This window comes from Glarea lozoyensis, assembly GCF_000409485.1.
Source record: "Glarea lozoyensis ATCC 20868 chromosome Unknown GLAREA11, whole genome shotgun sequence".
Classification (NCBI taxonomy): domain Eukaryota; kingdom Fungi; phylum Ascomycota; class Leotiomycetes; order Helotiales; family Helotiaceae; genus Glarea; species Glarea lozoyensis.
The window spans coordinates 323,483-347,697 of NW_007360985.1; the positions used below are offsets into that span (position 1 = coordinate 323,483).

Here is a 24,215-nt window from a genome sequence, read left to right on the forward strand (position 1 = left end):
CTACGGTGCTAATCCAGCACCTACAAGCCCAACCGGAACATTATCAAGCTCAACAACCCCACCAGCATACACCGCTAATCCACCACCAGGAGGCTCAACACTCACCTCCGGCGCAACATTTACCCCGGGTGGCAAGTAATCGCGGAGATTGAAGTCCTTCCACGGCCCACGTCTGAGATCATGAGAACTCGACTTGATGCCACTCCACCATTGCTTCCTAGACAACAGGGGCTTTCAACTCTATGGGTCGTAGTGAACCCGTGTAATTGGAGCTGCTTACTCGCTCTTGCTGTGCTTGGTGATCCAGGATTGGAGAGGGAATGTCTGGGGAACTAACCTGGACACCGGGATGGGAAAGGGATGGAAAAGATGTAATTCTAGTATTTCCCAGCGTTTCTCTAGGTTGTGGATTCATTGATAACTTCTGGCGAGGGAAGTGTCTTTGGATCCATTAAAACGACCATAGCATCTAATAACGATTTGAACAAAATCAATGGTATCATTTTTATAGAACATGGAGTTGCTCTTACCAGAACATTATCCGCGACTCCAACCCAATGCCTTTGAACGCCAACGCCTTGATATACACTTCTAAACTCTTCCCTATCATCCCATCCTTTATAACAAATCAAAATCATCCAACTTCTCCCTATACCTAAGAATATTCCTCTTAATCTTACTCCCATCCACCCACGTCACGAAATCCTCCATACTCCGCGTCACCAAAAACGCCGTATCAGTAATTGTCTCCGTGCCCACCCTCACATGTCCCTGCTCTATGATCTTCGTCGCAGCCTGCACCGTCTCAGCCATCCGTAACCGCGTCATTACAACTGGTAATCTGCGTCGACAGAACGCAGATACCGTCACGTTCTTTTCTACTTCGGAAAGTTTGGCATTGGTGGCGATGGAGGGGAGAATGCCGATGTCGTTGAGCTTTTCGAGGAGGAGCGTTTCTTGTTTGAGGCGGAAGGCGGAGTCGGGGGGGAGGGCGGCGAGTCGGTGAGCTAGTTGTTTGAGGGACTGGATGGATTGTTAGTTTTTGTAGTATAGAGAAAGGAATTTCAAAGAGCGTACGCCACACAGCCGATTATACTTCTGGTAGTCCCCAGGCTTTTGGATCGCATATCGCCTTATAACAGCTGCATCTCTGTGATTATTGTCGCCTTTGTAGGTGGTAAAGTCGACCTTCCGAAGAAGTTTCGATTCATGATGCTTTAACTTGCGAACCATTGTGACGATCTGGTTATACTGAAATTCTTAATGGTTGGTGGTGGGGTTGATGTTCGAGCTCGAAATTATTTTGGATGCGACGGAACCGGAAGAATGTTTTAGCGGGATTGTGGTTTTGGGGATTCGACATCGCGACCCAGGAGAGGTAGACATCAAATACATACGACATGCCTCCACCGCGGTTACAATGTCTCAATGGGATGAGATCAAGCTTAGGGAAGGCTTCGAACCTCGGGGCTGCTTTCTCGACGTCCAGTAATGTCCGGGCAGGTCAGTTTATTCATATGTGTAAATGAATGTAACATTGACAAGCAATTAGAAGGACCTCGACAACCAAACCCCTCCAGCTCGACATTACCAAATTCTAATAATGACACACGTTTTCCAACCTTCGCCAGAACCGCGCCACCGAATGCTGTGAATCTGCCCACAGGGTCTCGATCCAATGTGGATTACGGTGATGGCGGAGAAAAAACACTGCGCATTGCAAAACTCCTCAACAAACAGATCTTAAGAAAGGAACGCAATGATAGGGATACCAGAAACCAAAAGACAGATCCGACCAGTGCCCTGTCTGCGAAAGAGGAGATGCAGCTCAATGAGAATTCTTTGGCGTTGAGTAAACAGATTACGAGACGCTATGCTGCGGGTGATGTCTACGCGCCCCATGATCTGCATTGGGTGGAGATGCAGAAGTGGAAGGCAAGGTCGAGACCGAAGTATGATGCTTTTGATGCGCTGGATATGAAGCCTTTGGATCATTATAGGGTAGGTCTTGAATTCCGCAAACCTGGTAGTGGAATTGGAGGACTGGGCTAACGGGATTAGAACTTCTCTATGGTGTCTGAGTACATGACTCCTATGGGAAGGATTAAGCATTCTAAGGAGACGGGATTGCGTCCGGTTAACCAACGTCGGATTGCGAGGACGATTCGGAGGACGATTGGGATGGGTCTGATGCCCAGTGTGCATAAACATCCGGAGATCTTGATGAAGGCGCATTCAAAGGCGCAATTTTACAGACCTAATGGTGTTAGGTAATTGATGTACTTGTACAATGGTGGAAGAGAGATTTGGTAGATTGTAAACTTTGGCGAAATGATACGAATATGTCTGATTAGAGCAGAGTCTTTTGGTAAGAAGAATATTTCATCCTCAAAAGGACTAAAGTTTGTACTCTTACATATTTTTTTGTGAGCTGATCATGGAGTCTGCAATGTATACTTGGAAACTATCGTCCGATATTGAAACATGTTAACATGTTGATTGGAAACCCCAGCTATGTTCAGCTCCAAACCTATACTTGAAGAGACAACTTGACTTATCCACTCTTTCTTTTCCAAAACAATCTTGTGACTACAGTACTTATCCTCATAGCTACTCGACGACTGCCTTAGTTCCATACAAAAACCTTTATGCCCAAGACTACCATAACTACCCAGGTGGTGAACCGCCGCCTCGCTTAGTCATTCTCAGCCTCGTGCCGTTCCAATGACTTTTTGTTCCTGAATATCTTTCGCCATATTTTGTCAACTTCTATCCGACTACCAACTAAATAATGTCTGGAAGACGTGACTTTCTCAGCCAGCCTGCGCCAGAAAACTATGTAGCTGGTCTAGGTCGTGGTGCAACTGGATTCACAACGCGATCGGATCTTGGACCAGCGCGAGAAGGGCCCAGCGAGGATCAAATAAAAGAAGCACTCGCAAAAAGAGCTGCGCAACTTGGAGCTGCACCACCTACTGCATACGGTGCGCCCGAGAAGAAAGAAGAAGACGATGATGATCCACGATTTCAGGATCCGGAAAATGAGGTCGGCTTATTCGCTGGAGGCGCATACGACAAAGATGATGATGAGGCGGATAGGATATACCAGGAGGTAGATGAGAAGATGGACAGGCGGCGGAAAGTTAGAAGGTTGGTCCTCCATTTACCTATGCCCTTTCTTGTACCTGTTATGTACATATGGTTTATCATTTTTGCAAATAGATGAGCAGATTACCGACGTTTCTACCTACAGGGAAGCACGAGAACAAGCAGAACGAGAAGAATACGAGCGAAATAATCCAAAGATTCAACAACAGTTTGCGGATTTAAAACGAGCGTTAGGCACGGTTAGCGACGAGGATTGGGCAAATTTACCAGAAGTTGGAGATTTGACGGGGAAGAATCGAAGAAGCAAGCAGGCGTTAAGACAGAGGTTTTATGCTGTACCTGATAGTGTTATTGCTGGTGCGCGCGATTCTTCGGAGCTGGGCACTTCAATCGCAGATGATGGAAACTCTGGTAGTGGAGATAATCCTGATGGAGCCATGACGAATTTCGCCGATATTGGAGCAGCCCGAGACAAGGTGTTGAAGGTCAGATTGGATCAAGCATCTCAGGGTTCTGGTATAGACTCTGTTGCTGGTAGTGCAACAAATATCGACCCCAAAGGATACCTCACCAGTTTAGCGAAATCGCAAATCAATGAGGGAGAAGCTCAAGTCGGTGATATCAAGCGAGTCCGGGTTCTGCTGGAGTCTGTTATCAGAACAAATCCCAAACATGCGCCTGGTTGGATTGCAGCTGCGAGACTTGAGGAGTTGGCTGGAAAGACTGTAGCTGCGAGAAATGTCATTGCACGTGGATGTGAATTCTGTCCGAAAAGCGAGGATGTATGGCTGGAGAACATTCGACTAAATGACAACCACAATGCGAAGATTATCGCCTCTAACGCAATTCAAAAGAATGATCGCTCGGTGCGCTTATGGGTGGAAGCTATGAAACTTGAATCCGAATCACGAGCTAAAAAGTCGGTCTTACGAAAAGCTTTAGATCACATCCCTCAGTCTGTCATGTTATGGAAAGAAGCTGTCAATCTTGAGGAAGATCCTGCTGATGCTCGACTTCTCCTCGCAAAGGCAACCGAAATTATCCCACTATCCGTCGAGCTCTGGTTAGCATTGGCGCGTCTAGAGACATCCGACAACGCAAAGAAGGTTCTCAACAAGGCTCGTAAAGCTATCCCAACTTCTCATGAAATCTGGATTGCAGCGGCGCGACTTCAAGAACAGATAGGCAATGCTGGTAAAGTCAATGTAATGAAGCATGCTGTTCAGGCCCTTGCTGAGAAATCTGCTATGTTGAAGCGAGAAGAATGGATTACGGAAGCGGAGAAATGCGAGGATGAAGGTGCCATCTTGACTTGTGGAAATATCATCCGGGAAACTCTTGGTTGGAGTTTAGATGAGGACGATGATCGTAAAGAGATTTGGATGGAAGACGCCAAATCAAGCATTAACCGTGGCAAGTATGAGACCGCTCGAGCTATGTATGCATACGCTTTAAGAGTCTTTGTCAACAGCAGAAAGTTATGGCTGGCTGCTGCGGATCTCGAGAAAAATCATGGGACGAAGGAAGCTCTTTGGCAACTTCTCGAAAAGGCAGTAGAAGCATGTCCTCAGAGTGAGGTTCTGTGGATGATGCTTGCAAAAGAGAAATGGCAAGCCGGAGAGATTGATAACGCACGAAGAGTCCTTGGAAGAGCCTTCAACCAAAACCCAAACAACGAAGACATCTGGCTTGCAGCCGTCAAACTCGAAGCCGAAAACAACGAACCAGAACAGGCCCGTGAACTCCTCAAAACCGCCCGACAAGAAGCCCCTACTGACCGCGTCTGGATGAAGAGCGTAGCCTACGAACGTCAACTCGGCAACCCAGAAGCAGCCCTCGACCTCGTAAATCAAGCCCTACAACTCTTCCCCGCCGCCCCCAAACTCTGGATGATGAAAGGTCAAATCTACGACGCCGACGGCAAAACCCCTCAAGCCCGCGAAGCCTACAGCACCGGCACGAAAGCCTGTCCCCGCTCCGTTCCCCTCTGGCTTCTCTACTCCCGTCTCGAAGAACGGCTTGGCGCCCTCGTCAAGGCCCGCAGTGTCCTCGACCGCGCCCGTCTCGCCGTCCCCAAGTCCCCGCAACTCTGGACAGAATCCGTGCGTATCGAGCGGCGCGCTAATAACATCACCCAAGCTAAAGTCCTTATGGCGAAAGCCCTACAAGAGGTCCCTAATTCCGGCCTGTTGTACTCCGAGAGTATATGGTATCTGGAGGCGCGCACGCAGCGGAAACCGCGCGCCTTGGAGGCGATTAAGAAGGTTGATAATGATCCGATATTGTTCGTGACGATTGCGAGGATTTTCTGGGGCGAACGACGGCTGGAGAAGGCGCAGAATTGGTTTGAGAAGGCGGTGGTGCTGGATAGTGATTTGGGGGATACGTGGGCTTGGTATTTTAAGTTTTTGATGCAGCATGGGACGGATGTGAGTTTCAATTTCTTCTTCTTTCTTCTATTTTATTGCTTTCAATGGTGTGATGGGTTATGTCCTATCGTTGTCTCTTATAAGCTCGGCTGAGAGATGGTTCTGGGGCATATGCTGATTCTAATACTAGGAGAAACGAGCAGATGTCATTGCCAAATGTATACTCAGTGAACCGCGACATGGGGAGTTCTGGCAGGCTATAGCTAAGGATCCGAAGAATGCAAAAATGGGCACGGAGGAGGTTCTTAAAGCTGTGGTTGCCAGGTTGGAGTAGTTTTTACTAGGAAACGGAGGGGTGTGTATAATATCGAATGAATTTTATGGCTTGGAGAATTTCCAATGTATAATCCGACTTGGGTTCTCTCGTAAAGATATAAAGTGGAAATTTGTAAGATAACCTTCTGGTTTACGCTAAGAAATTTAAGAAGTCTAGGACCACTGTGGACAGACAAAACTGCTGACTAAAGGAAGCACCAGAAGCACCCGGCTAAGCCATTTCAACAGACACCCACCTAGTGTTTGCAATCTTCCATCAATTTCCCGTTGCTGGTCCCGAATGGTGACAATAGCCACTCACACACGTGTAATCAGCGTTACAAGGACTGGAGGCACTGCAGGTCCATCCGTCACAGCCCCATGTGCAATTCTTACAGTATCCGCCAACACAAGAATATGCGGATTGACATGGCGAACTAGAGCTGCAATCCCAACCTTCACATCTGCATTCGCCAGTCAGCAGTTTCTCAGGCAAAACACATGTTTTCAGGATGGAATAGAAACAAACTTACCCCCATTTACACGTATCAACAGGGAACGTGCTACCTCCACCCCCTCCCCCTCCTCCACCTCCTCCGCCGGTACACCCCTTCCCAGCATTCTGCAACAACAGCTTCTTCGTCGTCGCCAAATTTGCCGCACTCCCCATCACGATCCTAAAATCCTGCTCCTTATCAAACTCAAACCACGACGTCGCGATGTAATTCGGATACTTACACATATCCTGGCCAACCAGCTGACTCAACCAGCTCGTCGCGCCTCCAGAGCCGCCATACCCGGTCTCGCCGATCGCAAAGGGCAGGTTCTTGGCCTTCGAATACGTGTTGTAGAAGGAGGCGTAGCAGTCGGAGAATGCGGTTGAGGAGAGCGGGCTTTGCGGGTAGCAGTCTATGCCCACGATGTCGACGTAGGCGTCGCCGGGCCAGAATTGGGCGGCGGTTGAGACGGGGATGTTGGGGGACCAGTACATTTTTATCTTAGGATTGGATGATACCGCGTCGTGGATGCGTTTCCAGGCTGTGATGAACTCGGCGGGGGTGCCGGTGTAAGTTCCGTCGGTCTGGATGGTTAGCCATCCTGTTTCGGAGAGTTTGAGAGATGATACATACGACATACCAATTCATCTCATGACCGAACCTCAGCCAAACCTCCACGCCCTGACTAGTAAATTTCTGCAGCACGCTGGCGACTTGAGAGGCTACACTAGTAGTCACCTGACTGAACGGAATGATAGGCATGATAGCAGGCTGGAACACAGCACCAGAAGCCACGACATCGTTCAAGACGTTGAGAAGTTGGCTGCCGCTGTAAGTGGAAGATGTGATCTGGGAGTAATAGCCGTAGGTACTGGCTTTGGCGCCGAGAGTTGAGTCGATGGTAGACATGGTGTAGTGAGGACTTTTTGCGGAGCCATCGGATGGGAGGAATCCGAATGCGACGCCGTTTGCTACTACGCCATTTGAGGGGAGACCGTTGGCTGGTATATATTAGCTGGATATCCTCGAGACGAACGGGATAATAGTGATCCTACCTCTCTTCTTGATCTCGGAGCTTTGTGGTGTGATCATCGCGGAGATGGAAGTGACCATCGTCACCGCGACGGAAAGGGAGACGAGCATTTTCATTGTCGGTGATGCGGAAAGAAGTCAAGATCCAGGAGAATGATTCTTTGGAATTGCTCTACAATCTGGGAAATCTCATCCTACTTATACTCACTTCCTCAACTTACTCCCTGCTCAAAAGACATCTCACTCCCAATCATGACCCCGAGCGGGGAAAGGGTGATCTGCAACGTTATATCAAGGCATTCTCAAAGAATTGCAGACTGGCTTTAGATCAACATACTACATGTGGGGTGGATGTAACCACGTATTTCCAGCCTTGTCGTGGGGTTACACTGTCAGTCTAATGCGGAAATCAACCTGCCTAAGAGCCTCATTCTTTTAACGATCTCCTCGTTCCTGGGCATACGTCCACCGCAGCAACCGGTTACTTAGACGAGCCACTGATATCATACCATCGTTCTTAGGAGGCCGAGATTGGCAATACACGGCACCTAATGTTCTGCGTTATTTGAACACGGATTCGGTAGGTGCTTGTTCGTGTGCGTTCTAATGGCACGGGACCTCGTACAACGTACAGTAGTAGCGGAACGGCTCGGAAAAGCTTGACACGAAAGATGCAGACTCGTTTCAATGAGCTGGATAGAGGTTAGTTAATAGCTTGATAGAGGTTAGTACCTACGGCTTATTCGAGGGTACAGTAGTCAGTTACTTTACCGTAGTGGCTGTACGTAAAAAAGCTTGACACGACGGATGCATACTCGAGAGTTGCCGCTGCATGGGCGGCTGACGTGCATTTATACCATACCTAACTAGGGGCATTTATAGGGGCCGAATACGACGGGTATTTAAGCGAGAAAGGGGGGGGGGGGTCGTATCTACAAAGTACGGATGTAGAGGCCTGTGATAGTAAACCGTACAGCAAACAAAGAAAGCAAACGTTATCCTAGTTTAAGGCTCACTCTCTCATAGCCGAAAAAAAAAATGGCAACGGTGGTGCAGTAATCCTCCATAGCTACAGGAATTGCCAGATAGAAACCACATAAATAAGTACCCACGACAAACCTAGTAAGTAAGTTGGCATGGACATCAACCCCCTAGCATCACAATTCCACGATTACGCACATTCAAGAATCTTAGCACCACCGCCTGATATCTATTTCTCGACAACCAACGTATGAGAGAGTCGCCGCTATGAGCTTGAGAAAAGTGGAAGTTTTGTCCTCCATCCGGCCTTTCATATATCGATACTGATTCTTCACTGAAGTAAAGCTCTTCACTGAAGTGTGTCAGCGTATGCATTGTTTGGTCGGGTAAGGAAGGGTGAAAGCGCTGATAGGAACAAGACCTATGTGTGTAGGGCGTGAGGAATATGAAGTCAGGCATGGAATGGAAAGCTGTACCCTGGTATATTGCGGCGCCTACTAACTCCCGGTGTATAACAAGGCAGAATGTTTGGCGGATCTGATAGATCTGGTGTTGAGTGAGTTGCTAAGTGCTCAGATGCCCGACTGCCCACCGGACACGGACATGATGCATTCATAGTTCAAAAGCCAAAATCAGTTTCGATATTTGTTTCTGGCCATGTCGAAGAATCTTGAATTCCATCCGCGCTGTTTACACAGATCCGCAGCTGACAAGTGACAACACCGATTAACCCCACTGCTCCCCATATATTCCGACGTCTTCCTTTAACATCTCTTTCACAGTATTACAATCTCATCTCAAATCCGCCAATTACATCCACAAATCCCTCCATCAAGGAATAAACGCCTGCGCCGAAAGAATCCAACTCACAAACTGCACAAACGAAAAATACGCACCCGCCGACGCCGCCACATCCTATTCACATCAGCACACCTCAAACCCCCCTACCAAAGCGAGGTTTTCAAACTCACCGACCACCCCATCCCGGCCCTCGTCCTCACAATCGTGCGATCAAAATTCGGAACCTGCACGAACAAGCTCAAATGACACGGATACTGATACGTCGACGCGGAACTAACATCGCAGACCAGATCGCGCGCCGGACTGCTCGACAGCCCGAGCGTGAAATCGTAGGCGGAAACCCCGTCGAGGCCCTGACGGAGACGCAGGCCGATGTTCACGGCGACGATGCCGTTCGCGTTGATGAGATTCATGCGGGTGTAGCCTGTTTCGAAGGCGCGTTGGAGGCCGAGGGTTGGGTCGTAGATGGCGAGGTGGAGGGTTGGGTTTACGGTGCTGGAGTCGAGGAGGGCTTTGGTTGCGTTGTCTAGGGGGGTTAGTGCGGGGGTAGGGAATGGGAGAGGGGGAGAGTACAGTCGAAGAAGGTTTGGAGGAGGAGGAGGTAGGTTGGGTTGGTGCTGATTAACCATTTCGGAGAGTCGAAGACGACGTAGCGGTAGCTTGTGTTTTGCCAGATGAACTCTTGGAAGACGGAGTCGTTGTTGTACCTAGGCAAAGTCAGCGGGGTGTCTCTACATGAGATGGGTCTCGAACCAGAGTTCTTTGCAAGTGCATTGTGTGCTGTTGCCGAATGTTTTTGGATCCAAGCTCGCACATGCAGGCGCGGCCTCGTTGTGCCAGCCGAGGAAACACTTGGAGCCGCCGCTTCGGAGGATGGCTTGAGAAGACCAGTCGCTGCGTTGGAATACCGCGACGGATGGGAAGCGAACGCTTGTCTAGGGACGAAGTTCTTATTAGTTCAATGCTGTAATGCTGGAATTTGCTACATACAACGGAGTCAGTCGACGATGTCAAGATCTCTGTCCGTCGTTGCGGATACCATAGTTTGGCATACAGCAGGGTAAATGTAGGAATGGTAAGTATGACTATGGTAATAGTATTACCCAGGTTCGGTCGATACACATGTCGACCTACATCAGTCAGCAAAACCACAAACTCACCACAAGAATGTCGAGGAAACTTACGATTCGCCCGATTACTAAGAAAATATCTTATCGGCAGTACAACCGAGCATGTCGCTCCAAAGACGAGTATCACCGTCAACATCGACTCCCTAGGAAACCTTGCTCCCATACAGAGCAGGACCGCAAAGCTGATCAAGACACATAGGAACGAAAACACAGTTGTGGCATTTGGCCGACTGTCTCGAGGGAGAATCGAGAAGTGAACGTAGTCGCGGAAATCGCTGTGGCGACGACGGAGTGCCTCTTTCTGGTGACGGAAGCTGTTGACTGTAGCCAACTGGAAGCGGTCCCATGATCTTTGAGTTGATGGTGGATTTGGTCGAGGGCTGTTCGGCGGAAGATGCTGGGTCGTGCTCTCTGATGAGTTCCTAGACGGTTCTGTGTGAAGCTGCTGGTCTGGAATTTCGCCGGTTTCCAAGACTGGCGTCTGCGGTTCCACTAGTGGGGAAGACGGTTGCGGACTCATTTTGCTCGAGTGAGAGGTTTACATCTTTTGTTTGATAACCCATAAACATCGGATTTGTTTTTTGTTTCTTATATTCGTCTTTTCGGTTAAAGATAGGGGGTTGAGTGTGTGTACTACACTGCCATGACTATTATCCAGTCCTTCGATAGCCGGTAGTTGCAATGATTCCAAAGCTCACCGAAGATCACTCCAACGTAGGCTGCCGATTCCTTCCAGGCGCCATTGATACCCGACCAAAACCCCAAGGAAATTTGAGGCTCAAACGCGAGACTTCAGCGTGCAATATTGAGCCGTAATAACCGCCACATTAAGCGACGCACTCATCGATCCTCTACAACCATCACTTGCTCATCACATCCAACCCAAATCTCAGAGGTATTTATGATTGGGCTTCAGCGGGTTGCTCGCAAAAAGATACCCCCACCAATGCATATGTAGCCATGTGCACATTACCATTTCAGCACCAAGTCGCAGCCTTGTACAGCCACCTCTTCTCTCATCTGAGGACAACTCTAACCGGACCTCCATTTTCATTTCCTAAATAAGAAGACCTCCCCAAACGCGACATCTCCACATATCGTCAACTGCAGATCTATCACAAGGCTGCATATACAAAAGGAATAACTCACGTTACGCAACAGCGACTTAATAAACATTCGGGCCGTCCGCCGTCCACGTTTTAGGTATGTTGCACGCCGAGCATGCAGCCTTATATCGCAACGTTCAGGTCAAGCTTTATTCCATCCCATTTCCTCTCCGAAGCGAGGAATGTAATTGCAATGTGGCAACTCCGAGGTGTTTTGATCGCGAGTGCCTGATATAATTCGAAGGTGGCAAACACGGTAAGCTTGATCCTGCGAAAACAGTACCTCTTCATATGCCGGAACTGGTCTATGAGGGGTAAGTCGAAGCGTTGGAGCTTATCCGGAATGCATGCGATTGCTTTAGTCCTAGGCGTGCGAGTATGCCAAGATATATTTACCAAGTTGATGAGCGTTGGTGTTTATTGCTTTATGCGGAGCGGTAGTTCATATCCGAGGCGCTGTTGTTTTAGTGTAGCTCGGTGTAGAATATATGAGATTGATGGGTGGGTTTATTGCTTCTACAATTGATTGCGTTGTCGTTATGGATATTGAAGTTGGTATCTCGCTCCTCTTTGTAACTGACTCTGCTAGATCTCGATCGCGATATGCTAGCATAGAGATAGGAAGATAATAAACAGGATGATGAATCAAATGATAATAGATGCTAAAAAATGAATAATAATTAATAGGATTCGCAGATTAGATTGGGGGTCAAGCATTGATGTCCTTTGGAAGAAATTCCACATGCATCTTTCTTGCCTGTCCATCCAGGATCTTTAGCCCCCAGGTTGTATGGGACTGTTCAGGAGCGCACCACTGGAAGAAATTATGAGGCTCAACAATCTCTCGGAGTTAGATATACGAAAGTCAGTCTGCTCACCTTTAAACAAACATTCATCCACAAATCACATCTCCACCTCACCCAAGCAATCACTCAATCATCAACATGCCTTCAACACTATACTCACTCCTAGTGCTAGCTCTGGCACTCTCACAAGCGGTATCCCAATCCATCTACATCGATCGCGTCCGTGAATATGGCTCACTCCCCTGCTGCGCACAAATCCCCGTCAGCTACGTCGTGCGAAACATGCGTAACGGCTGCGGTGACAACAACGCTCTAACCTCCTACAATTGTTTCTGCACGAGCAGCTCCAGCTTCTTCCGGAGTCTGATCTCGACCGAGGTGGTAACGGGATGTCCGGGCAATGACACAGCTGCAGAGCAGGCCGTGAACGTTTTCAGTCGGTATTGCGCAGTTGGGGCAACGGGCTCGCAGACGCCGCTAGGTGGTAAGCATTGCAATTCTTGTGTTTTAAATGGACTGACTGATGAGGATATGTCTAGTGAGTGCAGTTCGGACGACTTGTCGGGCTTCAACGTCGAGTGTAGCTACGCCAGCAGCATCACCTGCGAGTACGCAAGCTAGGTTGACGTCGACTTTGGCAGCATCGCCGACGACGTCATTGCCACCGCCCGCAAACTCGAGTGAAGGGTTAGGGAGTGTGAAAGTTGTCGATGTGTTTTTAATGGTTATGTTTTTGGTTTTGGCCGTTGCTTGCGTGTATTGATTAAGTGAGGAACCCCCGATGAGGGAAGAATAGCGGGAAAGAAGATTGGAAGGGAGACCGGAAAAGTTTTAGGATAATGATGTTGCCCGTAGTACCTGGAGGGCTACCTAGAGATACGTATGATTAGTACGAAATGATGGGAAAGAGGTCGGGACGGATGCCGGAAATTTGGCAGTATAATGATGTTGTCTCTGGTATTTGATGCGCTAAAAAGTTGCTGTATTCGTCGCAGGTGTAGGAATAGAATGTATGCAATGTAGCGATAGGTGGTCGCACAAATGGAACCCCGGAAAGATCCATTGACAAATATTAGGATCGGGTTGTTCATTCGCGTTGACTTAACACGATATCGGGTGTGTAGAGAAAATGAGTAAAGGATTTCTTTGGAATGTTAAGATTTGCTGGAGCGTTCTTGAAATGTCACCGATCAGATCGAGTTGTAGCAGATTTCCAAGCTCCAAGATGCAAATGAGAAATCTCAGACCAGTGACCTGAAGAATCTGGGCGTATCGAGCTTCCACGAGTAATGAGGCGCGAACTTCTACAAGAGAGGAAGCACTCGTGAAATGTAGAAATGCCTGATATGTGGTCTCTGCCCGGAGGCTACACTAGATTGGCCGCCTACCTGGACTTTGGGAGATAGTTGTTGGAACTTCGGAAACTACGTTGCCTTAGGTAACTCGAACACAAGGACATATTGGAAACGCGATCATCAGCGTAGGAAGACTCGAAGAGGAGCCGGCTTGGAATGTAAACGCTCCAAGTCTAGAGGGAGAAGAGACAAAAGTCCTATAGACAATAGGGAATCTGCGTCAGATGCCAGATAAGCTTCCACGAAGACCAGGTACAGAAATGAGGCTCGATAGTGAGGTGAGGTGTGAAAGGCAAACAGATGAAGTCGAGCAGAAACTCGCCCAGCTCGCTTAGCACGTGGCACCCGTTCGCACATCAGTCACGTGACCATAACCGGTCGGCAGCTCCCGGACTCGGGTTCAGCTCCTGACCGAAATGCTCGATTCTGGAATCTGCATCAACAATGATATTGCGGCGTGGCAACGGCAAGTAGGCAACGAGATCCAGTTACTTGGATCAAGGCGCAGCCAAATATCTTACTCAAGACTTTCTCTCTTGGGCACAGTGCTGATGCGATGCGGCTCTAGTGGGAGTTGTTTGATGTTGCGAGGTTGCTCTGCTCTTTTCCAGGTGAACCGCATCGTGCGTCATCGCTATTTGGTGGGGTATTTCTCGTTGGGCTGGAGACAATGTCACTTTCAAGTGCTGGCAGGACTCGACATGGATGCGCTGCACGGCTTGGGCGAAACTAGAATCGGCAGAAGAAGTTTGAGAAGACATAGAATCTGGGAGGTTGGGGATCTATTTTAACCGTATCTGTTGTTCACTATCATTGGTTGTTTGGTGGTCGTTTTACGGTCTTTTCCTTGATTTTCTGCGCTTAACAGAGCTAATCTTGAAATACCCCGAGTTGCTACTTGGATTAAGCTTCACCTCAACGCTCAACGCTGTTGTAAGTTAGGGTTATAAAGGACAACGAAGTAGTTTTATATCACAAAGTATTATTCACACTCATGTAAATAGTGAGTCAAGTCACCCGCTATATTAAGACATTCCTCCGAACGTGCCGCTGTCATCCTCCTCCTACACAACTTCCTCCCAGGTCAAGCGCATCACCAACCAACAATCTGTCTCAACGCCAGTCTACCTCCGGTCCTCCAGTCCTCCACTCCCACAAACTGTTTCCGCCTCATAATTGACGCAAGAAATTCACCTACCGATCAATACCCTCTGCGCACCAAACTAAAGTGTCCTACCAAGTATCTCGCCTGCCATCTCCTATTCAAACCTGGCCTCACCCCAGTAACAACCTCATCATCAATTCGAGCTCGAGGCTCGCTGCACTGCTTTGTCACTCTTTTCCCTCTCTTCTGGAACCCTCACTGGTCCATCACCAGACCTTCCAGACCCACTGACATCCGCTTGCCATTCCGTGCATAAGGCTGTCGCGAGGAAGTGGGAGAAACCTCACCACTTGTGAGCCACACTCGCTTCACTCTGGCTGTGGAGGGGCAGCGAAACCCATAACACGCGCATTAAGAGCACACAACAGGATAGGACGAGGGAAGACGGAAGAGGAGCGTCAAGGCTCAAGAGGCTTGGTACCGACGTTTGACAAGGCTTTGACCAAACTCTCCCGCCAAGTCCACCCGACCACTCGCTCCCACTACAAATCGTCCCCTCGACCCCACCATCACCGACCATTATTCTGACGCTGACCTTCGCAACACGTTGCCGCTTCCGATCAATCACTCATCTGGGTGCCCTCGCCTGCGGGCTCTGACTCTCCTCTCTCTCCGTCATCATTTCAACCCCTTTTCCACCAACAAACTTCATTATGCCAGAGATCGTACGGGAAAGAGTGGTGCGCGGATATGCGGGAAGGGATCGGGACGACTATTCTTCAGATGATGATCGCTCGTCGTATGGACGCTCCAGAGCCGGAGGCTCGTCTTATCGCACTGTCCAACGTTACCGCGTGGGAGGTGACCATGGCGACCGTGTTGAACCCGTCGACGACTTTCGTCGCACATCGCACATTGAGATCGACCGCCCAGGGGAACGAGTGGAAATCGACCGTCGTACCGAAGTTGATCGCCTTCGAACAAGTGATCGCGACCGAGACCGAGACCGAGACCGCTTCTATGATGGCCCGGAAAGACCCAGATCGTCTATCGATATTCGACCAGCGCGATCAAGCTTCGTCGAACGAGATGTGACTATTGAGCGGGAGAAGCCTCGGGAGCGAGAACGAGATACGACATTTATCGAACGCGATCGCATCATCGAGAGAGAAAGGCCGCGAGAATCTCCACGGGAAACAAAGTACATCGAGCGTGATCGCATTATTGAACGGGAGCGCGAACCTTTTAGAGAACCAACTCGCGACGTCCGCGAGCGCGAGCGAACTCTAGTTGTGGAACGGGACCGCCCGCGCTCGCCAGATAATTCGCGACCATGGGAGCGACCGCACCGACCTTGGGAAGACGAACGAGCCGTTCGCGAGACAGATGTCAGAATCGAGAAGCGAACGACCGAACGTCACGATGAGCCTTACGAACTCGACCGAGTCACGAGAGAAATCGAGTACTATGATCGTCCCGAACCACCACCACAACCCATCATCATTCGACAAAGAGCTCCAGAGCCTCAACAGATCATTGTGCAAGAAGCGCCTCCACCGGCACCAATCGTTATACCACGCGAGGAACAAAATTACGAAATCGTTCGACGAACAGAAGTCAAGCAAGAAGTTGCTCGGCCTGAGCCAAGACCTGAGCCAAGGCGCGAGGAAGAAGATTACTATTATCGCAGAGATGTCCGTGTTGAAGGCGGAAGAGGAAGAGATGATGACTATGCGATGGCCAAATACGATCGTAGAGAAATCCGTCCTCACGACTCGGTCAGTGATCGTGGTTACAGCGACGATGAGGATTATATTGTGAGACGAAGAATCGTCAAGCAACGTAGTCGAAGTGGCAGTTCCCACCGTAAGCGTCATCTAGCTGAAGGAGCGCTTGCTGGTGCTGGTATTGCAGCTTTGGTCGGCAACCACCGCGACAAGACTGGTAATGGCCCAGAACATCGTGGTAGGAATGTGGTGGGAGGAGCAGCTCTAGGCGCTATCGGTGCTGAAGTTGTCACCAGAGCACGAAGTCGATATCGTGATCGCGAGCGTGATCGTCACAGCAGAAGTCGTTCACGATCGAGCAGTAGACATTCCCATACCAAAGTCAAGACAGCTTTGGGACTCGCCGTTGCCGGTTTAGCGGCTGCGGCTGCTGCGAAATATGTTTCCAATCGAAATCAAAACAAGGAAGAATTAGGGCGCGGTCGTAGTCGAACTCGCAGCAGAGGTCGAGGACGCTCCTCGAGTTATTCTTCTGATTATGGCAGCCGGGCTCGTAGCAAGAGTGTTCATACCGATCCCAAACACCGAAATGCAACAATCGCCAAGGCTGGAGCCGCTACCGCTATAGCTGCGGCGGTCGCCAATCATGTACGAAACAAGTCACGCAAGCGAAGTGGCTCACGATCAAAATCACGAGTTCGAACTGGTGCGGAGGTTGTCGGAGCTGGTTTGGCTGGAGCCGCAGTCGCTGGGCTCTATGAGAATAGAAAGGCAAAGGAGGAGAATACTGAAATTCAAAGAGAAGTTGAACATGAACACGTTAAGCGAGAACGGAGAAGAAGCAGGTCGAGAGCCAGATCCGTTGGTGCATATTCTGATCCGGGAGTTGACCCAGAATTAGGAATGGTTCAGTACGGTACTGATCCCGTATATACCACGACGCAACATACGACAACGTACCGCGAATTTGATGATGATGATCGAGATCACCGATCACGAAGTCATCGTCGAAGACATTCATCCAGCTCTGACGATCAGAGACGTGGTTCAAGAAGTCGAAGTCGAGTTCGAGATATCGCTGGAGCAGCTGCTGGCACCGCGGCAGCTGCCATTGGTATCAATCAATACAAGAAGAGGAAGGAAAAGAAGGAAGCTCAGCGTGAGAGGGAACGAAGACGTGAGGACCCCAGCACTCTAGATCTCGTTCTCGCTCTAGGTCTGGATCTTCAATTAGGACTTCCATTGGGAAGCGGTTATCAAACCTGATACCTAAATGATCCAGACTAGAGTTCAACTGTATATAGAGTTTGAACGTTCATGTATTTTTCGTTATACTAATTTCTCATATTTCAGGCTATGAAGAAGAACCACCAGACGATTATTATTCTCGCGACTATGTCGATGATGGTTATTCCCCTTCTCCTCCTCACGCTTCGGGTGGATCATTTTATCCTGACCACAATCAATTCCAACCTCCTCAACAACCTGCCTATACTCCCGGTTTTACACAACATCCCAATCTCTCTACACCAAATGTAGGACAGTCACCACTTCCAACTTATAACCCAGCCGATTACGCACCTGGAACTGGTCCAGCGCCACAACCTCCTCATGACCCCTATGGTTACCCTCCGACCGTTCCCAGATCCGGAGACAATGTGAGTCCAAGAACTACCACTCATCAGTATCCTCCTGATCCCGCCAATCCGACCATGTCGGGCGCGACTCCCTATTTTCCTCCACCACCTACCACTCCTCTACCACAAGAGCCGAGACACTCGGAGGGTGCGTCTTAAGCCTATTTCCATCGAAGTCAGCAAATTGATCTGATCTTTTTTTCATCGTACTAATATTGTCTTAGCCTCCACACATGTGATGGTTTACACCCCGCCTTCATCTCCTGAATCAGAAACTTCAGACCACCACCGCTCCGTCGCATTCGCCCCTCTTTCTCCTACCTCCTCCCGCCGCCTCTCCCGCATCCAGCAGACCCACCAAGATAACCTCGCTCGCTCATCCACCGATCTCGTTACATCTCCCACTCCTACGCCAAATACTGAACACCACCACCATCACCGTCGCAAACGCAGAAACTCAGACCCAGGCTCCTCAGACCGGCCCTCCCGTCACAAAAACAGCTCCCTTTCTCATCAGCGCGACCGCTCCGTCTCCCCAACCCCATCCTCAGACATCGAAATCCTCCCCGACAGATTCGATGCCCACGGTCGTCGTATCTACCCTGATGACCCGCCGCCGCCGCCGAATCCGAATGAGATGGTTGAGCGTCTGGTGAGTGATTTCACGGGCGTGCTTGAGGGACGCAAGAGCTGGAAGGATATGTTGAGGGGGGTCGTGGAGGGGGCGCAGGGGAGTGGGATTGCTGGAATTGCCGGGGAGGGGAGTAAGGAGGGTTCGAGGAGGCGGCGATGAGGTTTCTTATTCTTTCTTTTCGATATCTTGAGGGTTATGATGTGTGCTTTTGTGGATTGGGGATTTAGTGCAGGGAGGGGATCATATCCTCTTTCTCTTTGACATTTACATTTTTTTTGCTTTCTGGTTTTTTGTTGTTTTTATTGGGGATAGGATGATGGTAATTGGGAGGAACTTTGGATGAGAGGCGAGATGAGATGAGATTTAGGTATGATTTATTTTTCAAAGATATGATGAGATATGAATAATGAAAATTTTGGGTTTTGTTTTATTATACCGCTTATTACTCAAAGGATACAAGAGTTCATGGTGTAAAAAAGATCCTGTTGCTGTGAAATTATAATTGATTGAAAGCTAGTGAGGAGAGCGGAAATCGGAGACCGGTCCGAAGAGTAAGCGAGTTTCTACAACCTCACCTCACTCGTGTACGTTCCTCACCCTACATCTATCATTTCACAACCAAAGCCCCGTTCGCTCAGTCTCACTTATCTCATATTTAATTCATCCCAAGAACGTTACACTATAATACACACGTGCGCCTTATTCTTGAATGTGCCACGCCAAGGTTGAAGGGCCAGCCTTGCCTGTAGTCGTACCTATCGAGTGACTACTCGCATGTACTCCCCAGCTCTTCAGCTCGTGTTCACCGCAAAAGGAAGTTATGTTGTTGTTCTATGGGTGCATCTCGGTATCGGTGCGTAGTTCCGCGTTGAGGTTTGTGATATAGATGTGGTATACGGATGGTGTGATGGACGCTTAGGTTGAGGAGGGGTTGGTGGTCCAATGCTGTGGTGTAGGAAGAAGGCTGAGAGGTGACGGCCTTGTGTATCGACTACCTATGTACATCTGAAATCTACGACGCCCGGCTGAGGTTAAGTTGCGGCTCTGCTGTCCATCAGCACAGGCTGGCTTCAAACCATCGACTACCTGATACTGTTCTACGCATCTCAATCGTCACTGCATCAACTCGCGGCTCCCTCATCCGGCATATTAGCCCTCGCCAGTATCGTCAACCTCGTCCACACAAAACTACACCACTCAATCATCTTCTCCTCATACTGCACCCTCCTAGGAAACACCACCCCGATATTCTCAAAATACACACCCATCAACGCCCTCATCATCGAGAACAATTTGTACGCCACGCCCGGATCATTATTCGCCAGCCCCAGGAACTCGCAGATCACAATCACAGAAAGTCCCGATCTAGGCCACAGATCCATGTACGAAAGGAACATATTCACCTCCATCTCGGAAAACGGACCATTGGTGACCTTGCCATCACCAAGAACCATATACATCCCATTCATGGTATGAAAGAGCTTCCGCCTAGTATCGTCAGTATCAAATCTTAAGATCCTCGCAATCGGTCACTTACGTGGCTTTATCAAACTGGCTCCAATACTCCACAAGTTCTTCTTGCGCCGCTTGAGCTTTCTTCTCCGTCCAGTGCTCGCTGCGATGTTCGATCCGCGGTGTGGCTTCTCGTTGTGTCTGCAGGAAATACTCCCACATATCGGGAAAGCGACGGATGATGTGGTCTTCGTAATCGAACGCTTCGTCCTCGGTAGACCCATCTTCATCTTTTTCCACAACACCCTCAGGAACCGCTTCGTCTCCGCCTTTGACGGCATACTCATCACCACCACTCTCATTCACCGCTGGTGCAGTCTGCGCTTCCTCCTTACCACTCCCGTCGCCCTCTCCCTTCGAGACAAGATTCACAGTCTTATCCACCTTACTCTTGTTCATATCTTTAAACATCGTCTGGGTAGACTTCTTCCGCGGCTTCGCGATCACTCTCGTCACCTCCTTCTCTTCCACGAGACGAAAGCCGTTGATGTCATATGCATCTGGAACGGGTACTTTGATGATGATCTTTTGTTCTTCCTTTTGCTTTCCTGTTTGCGCTGGGGTGGATGTTTGGCTGTCTTCTTCTTGCTTTCCTGTTTGCGTTGGGTTGGATGTTCGGCTGTCTTCTTCGCTCTTAGTTGGAGTTGTTTGTCCGCGAATATTGCGTAACATGGCGGCTCTGCCTGCTACTTTATCAATCGCAGCTTGTTGGATTGCTTCTTTCATTCCTTCCACATTTTTCTCTGCCACTTTAGGTTCTTTCACCTCCCCAGATTTATCTGTGTCACCTGCTTCCTTCCCTTTATCACTCGCAAATTCAGACTTGCCTTGAGCCACTGGTTTGCTTTTGCTCAACCCCTCCGCTCTTCTAAGCCGCCGCTGTTTATATGCTTCTGTCGCTTCAGCTCTTGCCCTTTGCAGTTTCTCTGCAGAAGTCAAATCTCCCTCTAACTTCTCAGGGGTGCTTCCCGTCTCAGTTCCAAACGCGGGAGTGTCTAGGTAAGTAGAGATGTTTTTCCTGGCCAGCGTCATCTCTTGAAGTGCATGTCGGGCCGCCTCAACGTGTTCTCTGTAAATCGGATTTGTCATGTCAAATGGCCCCATAGGGACGCCTTTCTGAGCAGTCTCAGAATGAGCAGCAGTGTTCAGAGAAGGGGTCGGAGTAGTAACTTCTGATCCAGTGGGCTGCGATTTAGACGAATGAGCTGTGGTCGTCGGAATAGGAGGACCGATTTTTAATCCAGTGGCCTTCAATTTACGCAGGTCGTCCTTCGGAGGCCTGTCCCAAAGGCTGAAAAAAGATTTCCGGTTGTCATCGATTCCAGGGAAAATCAACCCTCGCTCATTAAATGATATCCTGGGATCATATTGTTCTTGCTTTTGTCTGATTCGATCCTTTGCCGTCTGGTCTAAACTTGGCCATCGTTCGAGACAATTCTCCAAGTATAGACATCTCGACGAGGGTAGCATAAAGAAGTGCTCTATTCGTTTGAAAAATATCACAGCCTCTCGCCCGCTCACAAGAGCTTGAGGGAGGTAGTTTAGGTAGCCGAACCCTTCCACCTAAGGCACTCTGTCAGCGTACTACATTTGATTTTTAACGAGAGCCAAACTCACATTCTGAAGCGCTCGAGGGTTCTTGCGTGTCCAATTGGCAAACGCAACATTGAGATTATAGCAAAACTCAAAGAGCGAAGATTCCGCAAGGAGATGGGCTTCGGACCAGTACTCTTTCTTTCTTGGTCCATCATAAAAATCCATCAGACCAACATAGAATCTTCGCAGATGCGTTTCAAGCATACACATCTCATGTTCGTACTGCATGGTCTCGTCTTCGAATTCTAGGCTGGCTGGTAGTTCCCTCATATCTGCTGGTTTATACAAAGCCATCAACGGGGCTTCTAAATGAGTGCTGGATCGATGATTTCTTCGTGGTCGTCCAGTCGGAGTGGTGCTTGATGGCGCAGAATGTTTTCGGATATACGCTGTAAGCCATATGTAAAGCGCTCTATTATAAGCAATCTCTTCCGGCGTCAAGAGTTGACCTGTATCCATCCCAAACTCTCGTTTACTCTCCTCAGTATCCCCCGCCAAGTTAAGTGCAATCTGCCTCAACGAAGCATCTTTCGCATCCGCAACCTCCTTCGCGGTTACCGGGTTCGCGATCATATCAACCTTGTGCGCGTCATGCAAAAATTCAGCAGTATTATTATTACTCCGATCCCACTTCTCCATCTGCGCTTCCAGCTCCTCCGGTGTAGCTCCGCGACCTCGCAGCTTCTCATACACTTTCGCGCGCGTCTCCCGGAATTTCGCTTCATCCTGATAGACCTTGAACTCAGCCTGTCTCTGCTTTTCTTCTTTGTACGTCCCTTTTACGGTCATGGCGTAGGGCGATCTCCAGCCATGAGACAACACGGCCTTGAAATTCGCGTCGTCTTCTTCGAGACAGCGGATCTGCTCGTCGCGGCAACGGACTTTGCTGGATGTGGGCTTGGTTCGGTCGGCAAGGATCAGGATCTCGCGTTCCCAGTTGATTCGGCCGGTAGCCTTAAGTTTTTCTTCGCCTTGTGGGTGTTAGTATTGAGATAGTGAGATGGGGGGAGGGGGCTTACGCATTAATATATCTCGCTTTATTCCCTCGAGTGTGGGAATGATTTTGTCGCCGTTCATGTTGAGGAAATAGAGACAGCAGGCCTCGCTAACTGGAAATCCGTCTTTCTCACTCTTCTTCATGATTATATCCAGCAACGGCCTTTTCGCAGCGATCTCCTCTGGCGGCGGTTGACTATCAAATCATTAGCACTTTCCCTTCCCATTTACCTCCTCTCATCAAACCAAGCTCAAGAAAATAAAACACTTACTAAACCCGACTAAACAAATGATCACACAACTCATTCTTACACCACCCGGGCCCAAAACACTCCCTCGGCATCCGATCCAACATCGCGCCCACGCCCCTCTGCGCCCTCCTACTCTTCTTCCCATGCGACACCGTCATGTCGGCCCATGCTTCCTTTAGGAGCCGCTGAGAGAGTTTCTTTGCTCCGGGGTTTTTCGAGGCGGCTTCGAGCTCGGCGATGCGTTGGGAGATGGCGTCGGTGGGGAGGATAGGAGGGAGCGAGGAGGCGGTGGTTGGTTGGGATGGGGTGGGGGGTGGTGGTTTTGAGGGGGGGAGGGTGGGTTGGGTGGATGGTTCGTTTGTTGGTTCGTTTTCTTGGGATGAGTCTTCTTCGTCGTATTCGTCGTCGTCTTCTTCATCTCCCTCGCCTCCCCAATCCCCCTCCTCTTCACTATTCTCACACGATCCCATAGCACAGTCCTCCAAAAGATCGATATCAGGGTCACTATCCTCTTCATGCTCATACCCATCACCCTTATCATCTCCATCTCCAATGTACTCTTCAGCATCCTTCTCATCCCCATTAACCTCATGTCCAGTCAACGTCTCTCCAATATCTACTTGTGGAGTAGACATATCTGACGCTGGCGCTGTCCCCTTCCCCTTACCCTCACCCTGCGCCATAATAAGACTCTCAACCACACCCGCCAATCCGGCTTTCTTCGGAAACCCCAACATCTTAACCGTGCTTGAGAAATCAGCGATCTTTTGTCTCTTCTCGATGTCGGGTTCTTTGGAGCGCGGTCTTTTGTGGGGCATTGATTGTCGTTAGGCGATTGTTCTCGTTTGATGCGGTGAGATGCGATGTTGTGTTGCGCGGTGTTGTGTTGTGTTGATATTGGATTGAGGTAGTGGACGTGGTAGATTGGTTTGTTTGGTTTAAAGTCGCGCTTTTTTTTTTAAATGGGTGGGTTTGGTTATGGTGGTGAATTGGAGTATGACTGTTTTCTCGAGGTGGTGGAGACTTCTGGGGGAGAGGTGAAGGTGAAAGGGTGACTGTTTTGGGGATGGAAGTGAATTTGGTAGTGTGAGGTGATGTAATGAGTGAAGTTAGTAGGGGATTATCGATCTTGAATTATTGCTTTGTTAGTCAAGAGGTTGATACTCAAATTTAAGAGTTCCTAAATTGATCAGATGAAAAACTCTCTTGCTTACATGTCATGTTTTGTACTTCTCAGATGTTGACTTCAATTCCAGG

General features: G+C 49.2%; 8 protein-coding genes across 8 annotated transcripts; 4 read left to right on the forward strand and 4 right to left on the reverse strand.

Moving 5' to 3' along the window:
- Positions 1–618: 618 nt before the first annotated feature.
- Positions 619–1,233, reverse strand: GLAREA_11019 (Alpha-L RNA-binding motif; the record flags this gene model as incomplete). Its single annotated transcript, XM_008079208.1, has 2 exons — positions 619–1,023; positions 1,078–1,233. 2 exons carry the CDS (start codon positions 1,231–1,233, stop codon positions 619–621), a joined length of 561 nt encoding a protein of 186 aa, XP_008077399.1.
- Positions 1,234–1,400: 167 nt separating this feature from the next.
- GLAREA_11020 (Ribosomal protein S18) lies at positions 1,401–2,274 on the forward strand (the record flags this gene model as incomplete). The annotated part of the gene is made up of 3 exons (XM_008079209.1): positions 1,401–1,503; positions 1,553–2,001; positions 2,062–2,274. The coding sequence occupies 3 exons, from the start codon at positions 1,401–1,403 to the stop codon at positions 2,272–2,274; spliced, it is 765 nt and encodes a 254-aa protein (XP_008077400.1).
- A 517-nt stretch (positions 2,275–2,791) lies between these two features.
- Positions 2,792–5,811, forward strand: GLAREA_11021 (TPR-like protein; the record flags this gene model as incomplete). Its single annotated transcript, XM_008079210.1, has 3 exons — positions 2,792–3,150; positions 3,254–5,537; positions 5,668–5,811. The coding sequence occupies 3 exons, from the start codon at positions 2,792–2,794 to the stop codon at positions 5,809–5,811; spliced, it is 2,787 nt and encodes a 928-aa protein (XP_008077401.1).
- Positions 5,812–6,110: 299 nt separating this feature from the next.
- GLAREA_11022 ((Trans)glycosidase) lies at positions 6,111–7,432 on the reverse strand (the record flags this gene model as incomplete). Its single annotated transcript, XM_008079211.1, has 4 exons — positions 6,111–6,256; positions 6,336–6,873; positions 6,923–7,290; positions 7,345–7,432. The coding sequence occupies 4 exons, from the start codon at positions 7,430–7,432 to the stop codon at positions 6,111–6,113; spliced, it is 1,140 nt and encodes a 379-aa protein (XP_008077402.1).
- Positions 7,433–9,133: 1,701 nt separating this feature from the next.
- GLAREA_11023 (uncharacterized protein) lies at positions 9,134–10,753 on the reverse strand (the record flags this gene model as incomplete). The annotated part of the gene is made up of 6 exons (XM_008079212.1): positions 9,134–9,217; positions 9,274–9,629; positions 9,677–9,810; positions 9,857–10,038; positions 10,094–10,233; positions 10,288–10,753. The coding sequence occupies 6 exons, from the start codon at positions 10,751–10,753 to the stop codon at positions 9,134–9,136; spliced, it is 1,362 nt and encodes a 453-aa protein (XP_008077403.1).
- Positions 10,754–12,283: 1,530 nt separating this feature from the next.
- GLAREA_11024 (uncharacterized protein) lies at positions 12,284–12,908 on the forward strand (the record flags this gene model as incomplete). Its single annotated transcript, XM_008079213.1, has 2 exons — positions 12,284–12,629; positions 12,685–12,908. The coding sequence occupies 2 exons, from the start codon at positions 12,284–12,286 to the stop codon at positions 12,906–12,908; spliced, it is 570 nt and encodes a 189-aa protein (XP_008077404.1).
- A 2,410-nt stretch (positions 12,909–15,318) lies between these two features.
- GLAREA_11025 (uncharacterized protein) lies at positions 15,319–18,762 on the forward strand (the record flags this gene model as incomplete). The annotated part of the gene is made up of 3 exons (XM_008079214.1): positions 15,319–17,584; positions 17,686–18,117; positions 18,194–18,762. 3 exons carry the CDS (start codon positions 15,319–15,321, stop codon positions 18,760–18,762), a joined length of 3,267 nt encoding a protein of 1,088 aa, XP_008077405.1.
- A 962-nt stretch (positions 18,763–19,724) lies between these two features.
- GLAREA_11026 (uncharacterized protein) lies at positions 19,725–23,776 on the reverse strand (the record flags this gene model as incomplete). The annotated part of the gene is made up of 5 exons (XM_008079215.1): positions 19,725–20,091; positions 20,141–21,678; positions 21,733–22,682; positions 22,731–22,903; positions 22,980–23,776. The coding sequence occupies 5 exons, from the start codon at positions 23,774–23,776 to the stop codon at positions 19,725–19,727; spliced, it is 3,825 nt and encodes a 1,274-aa protein (XP_008077406.1).
- Positions 23,777–24,215: the final 439 nt, after the last annotated feature.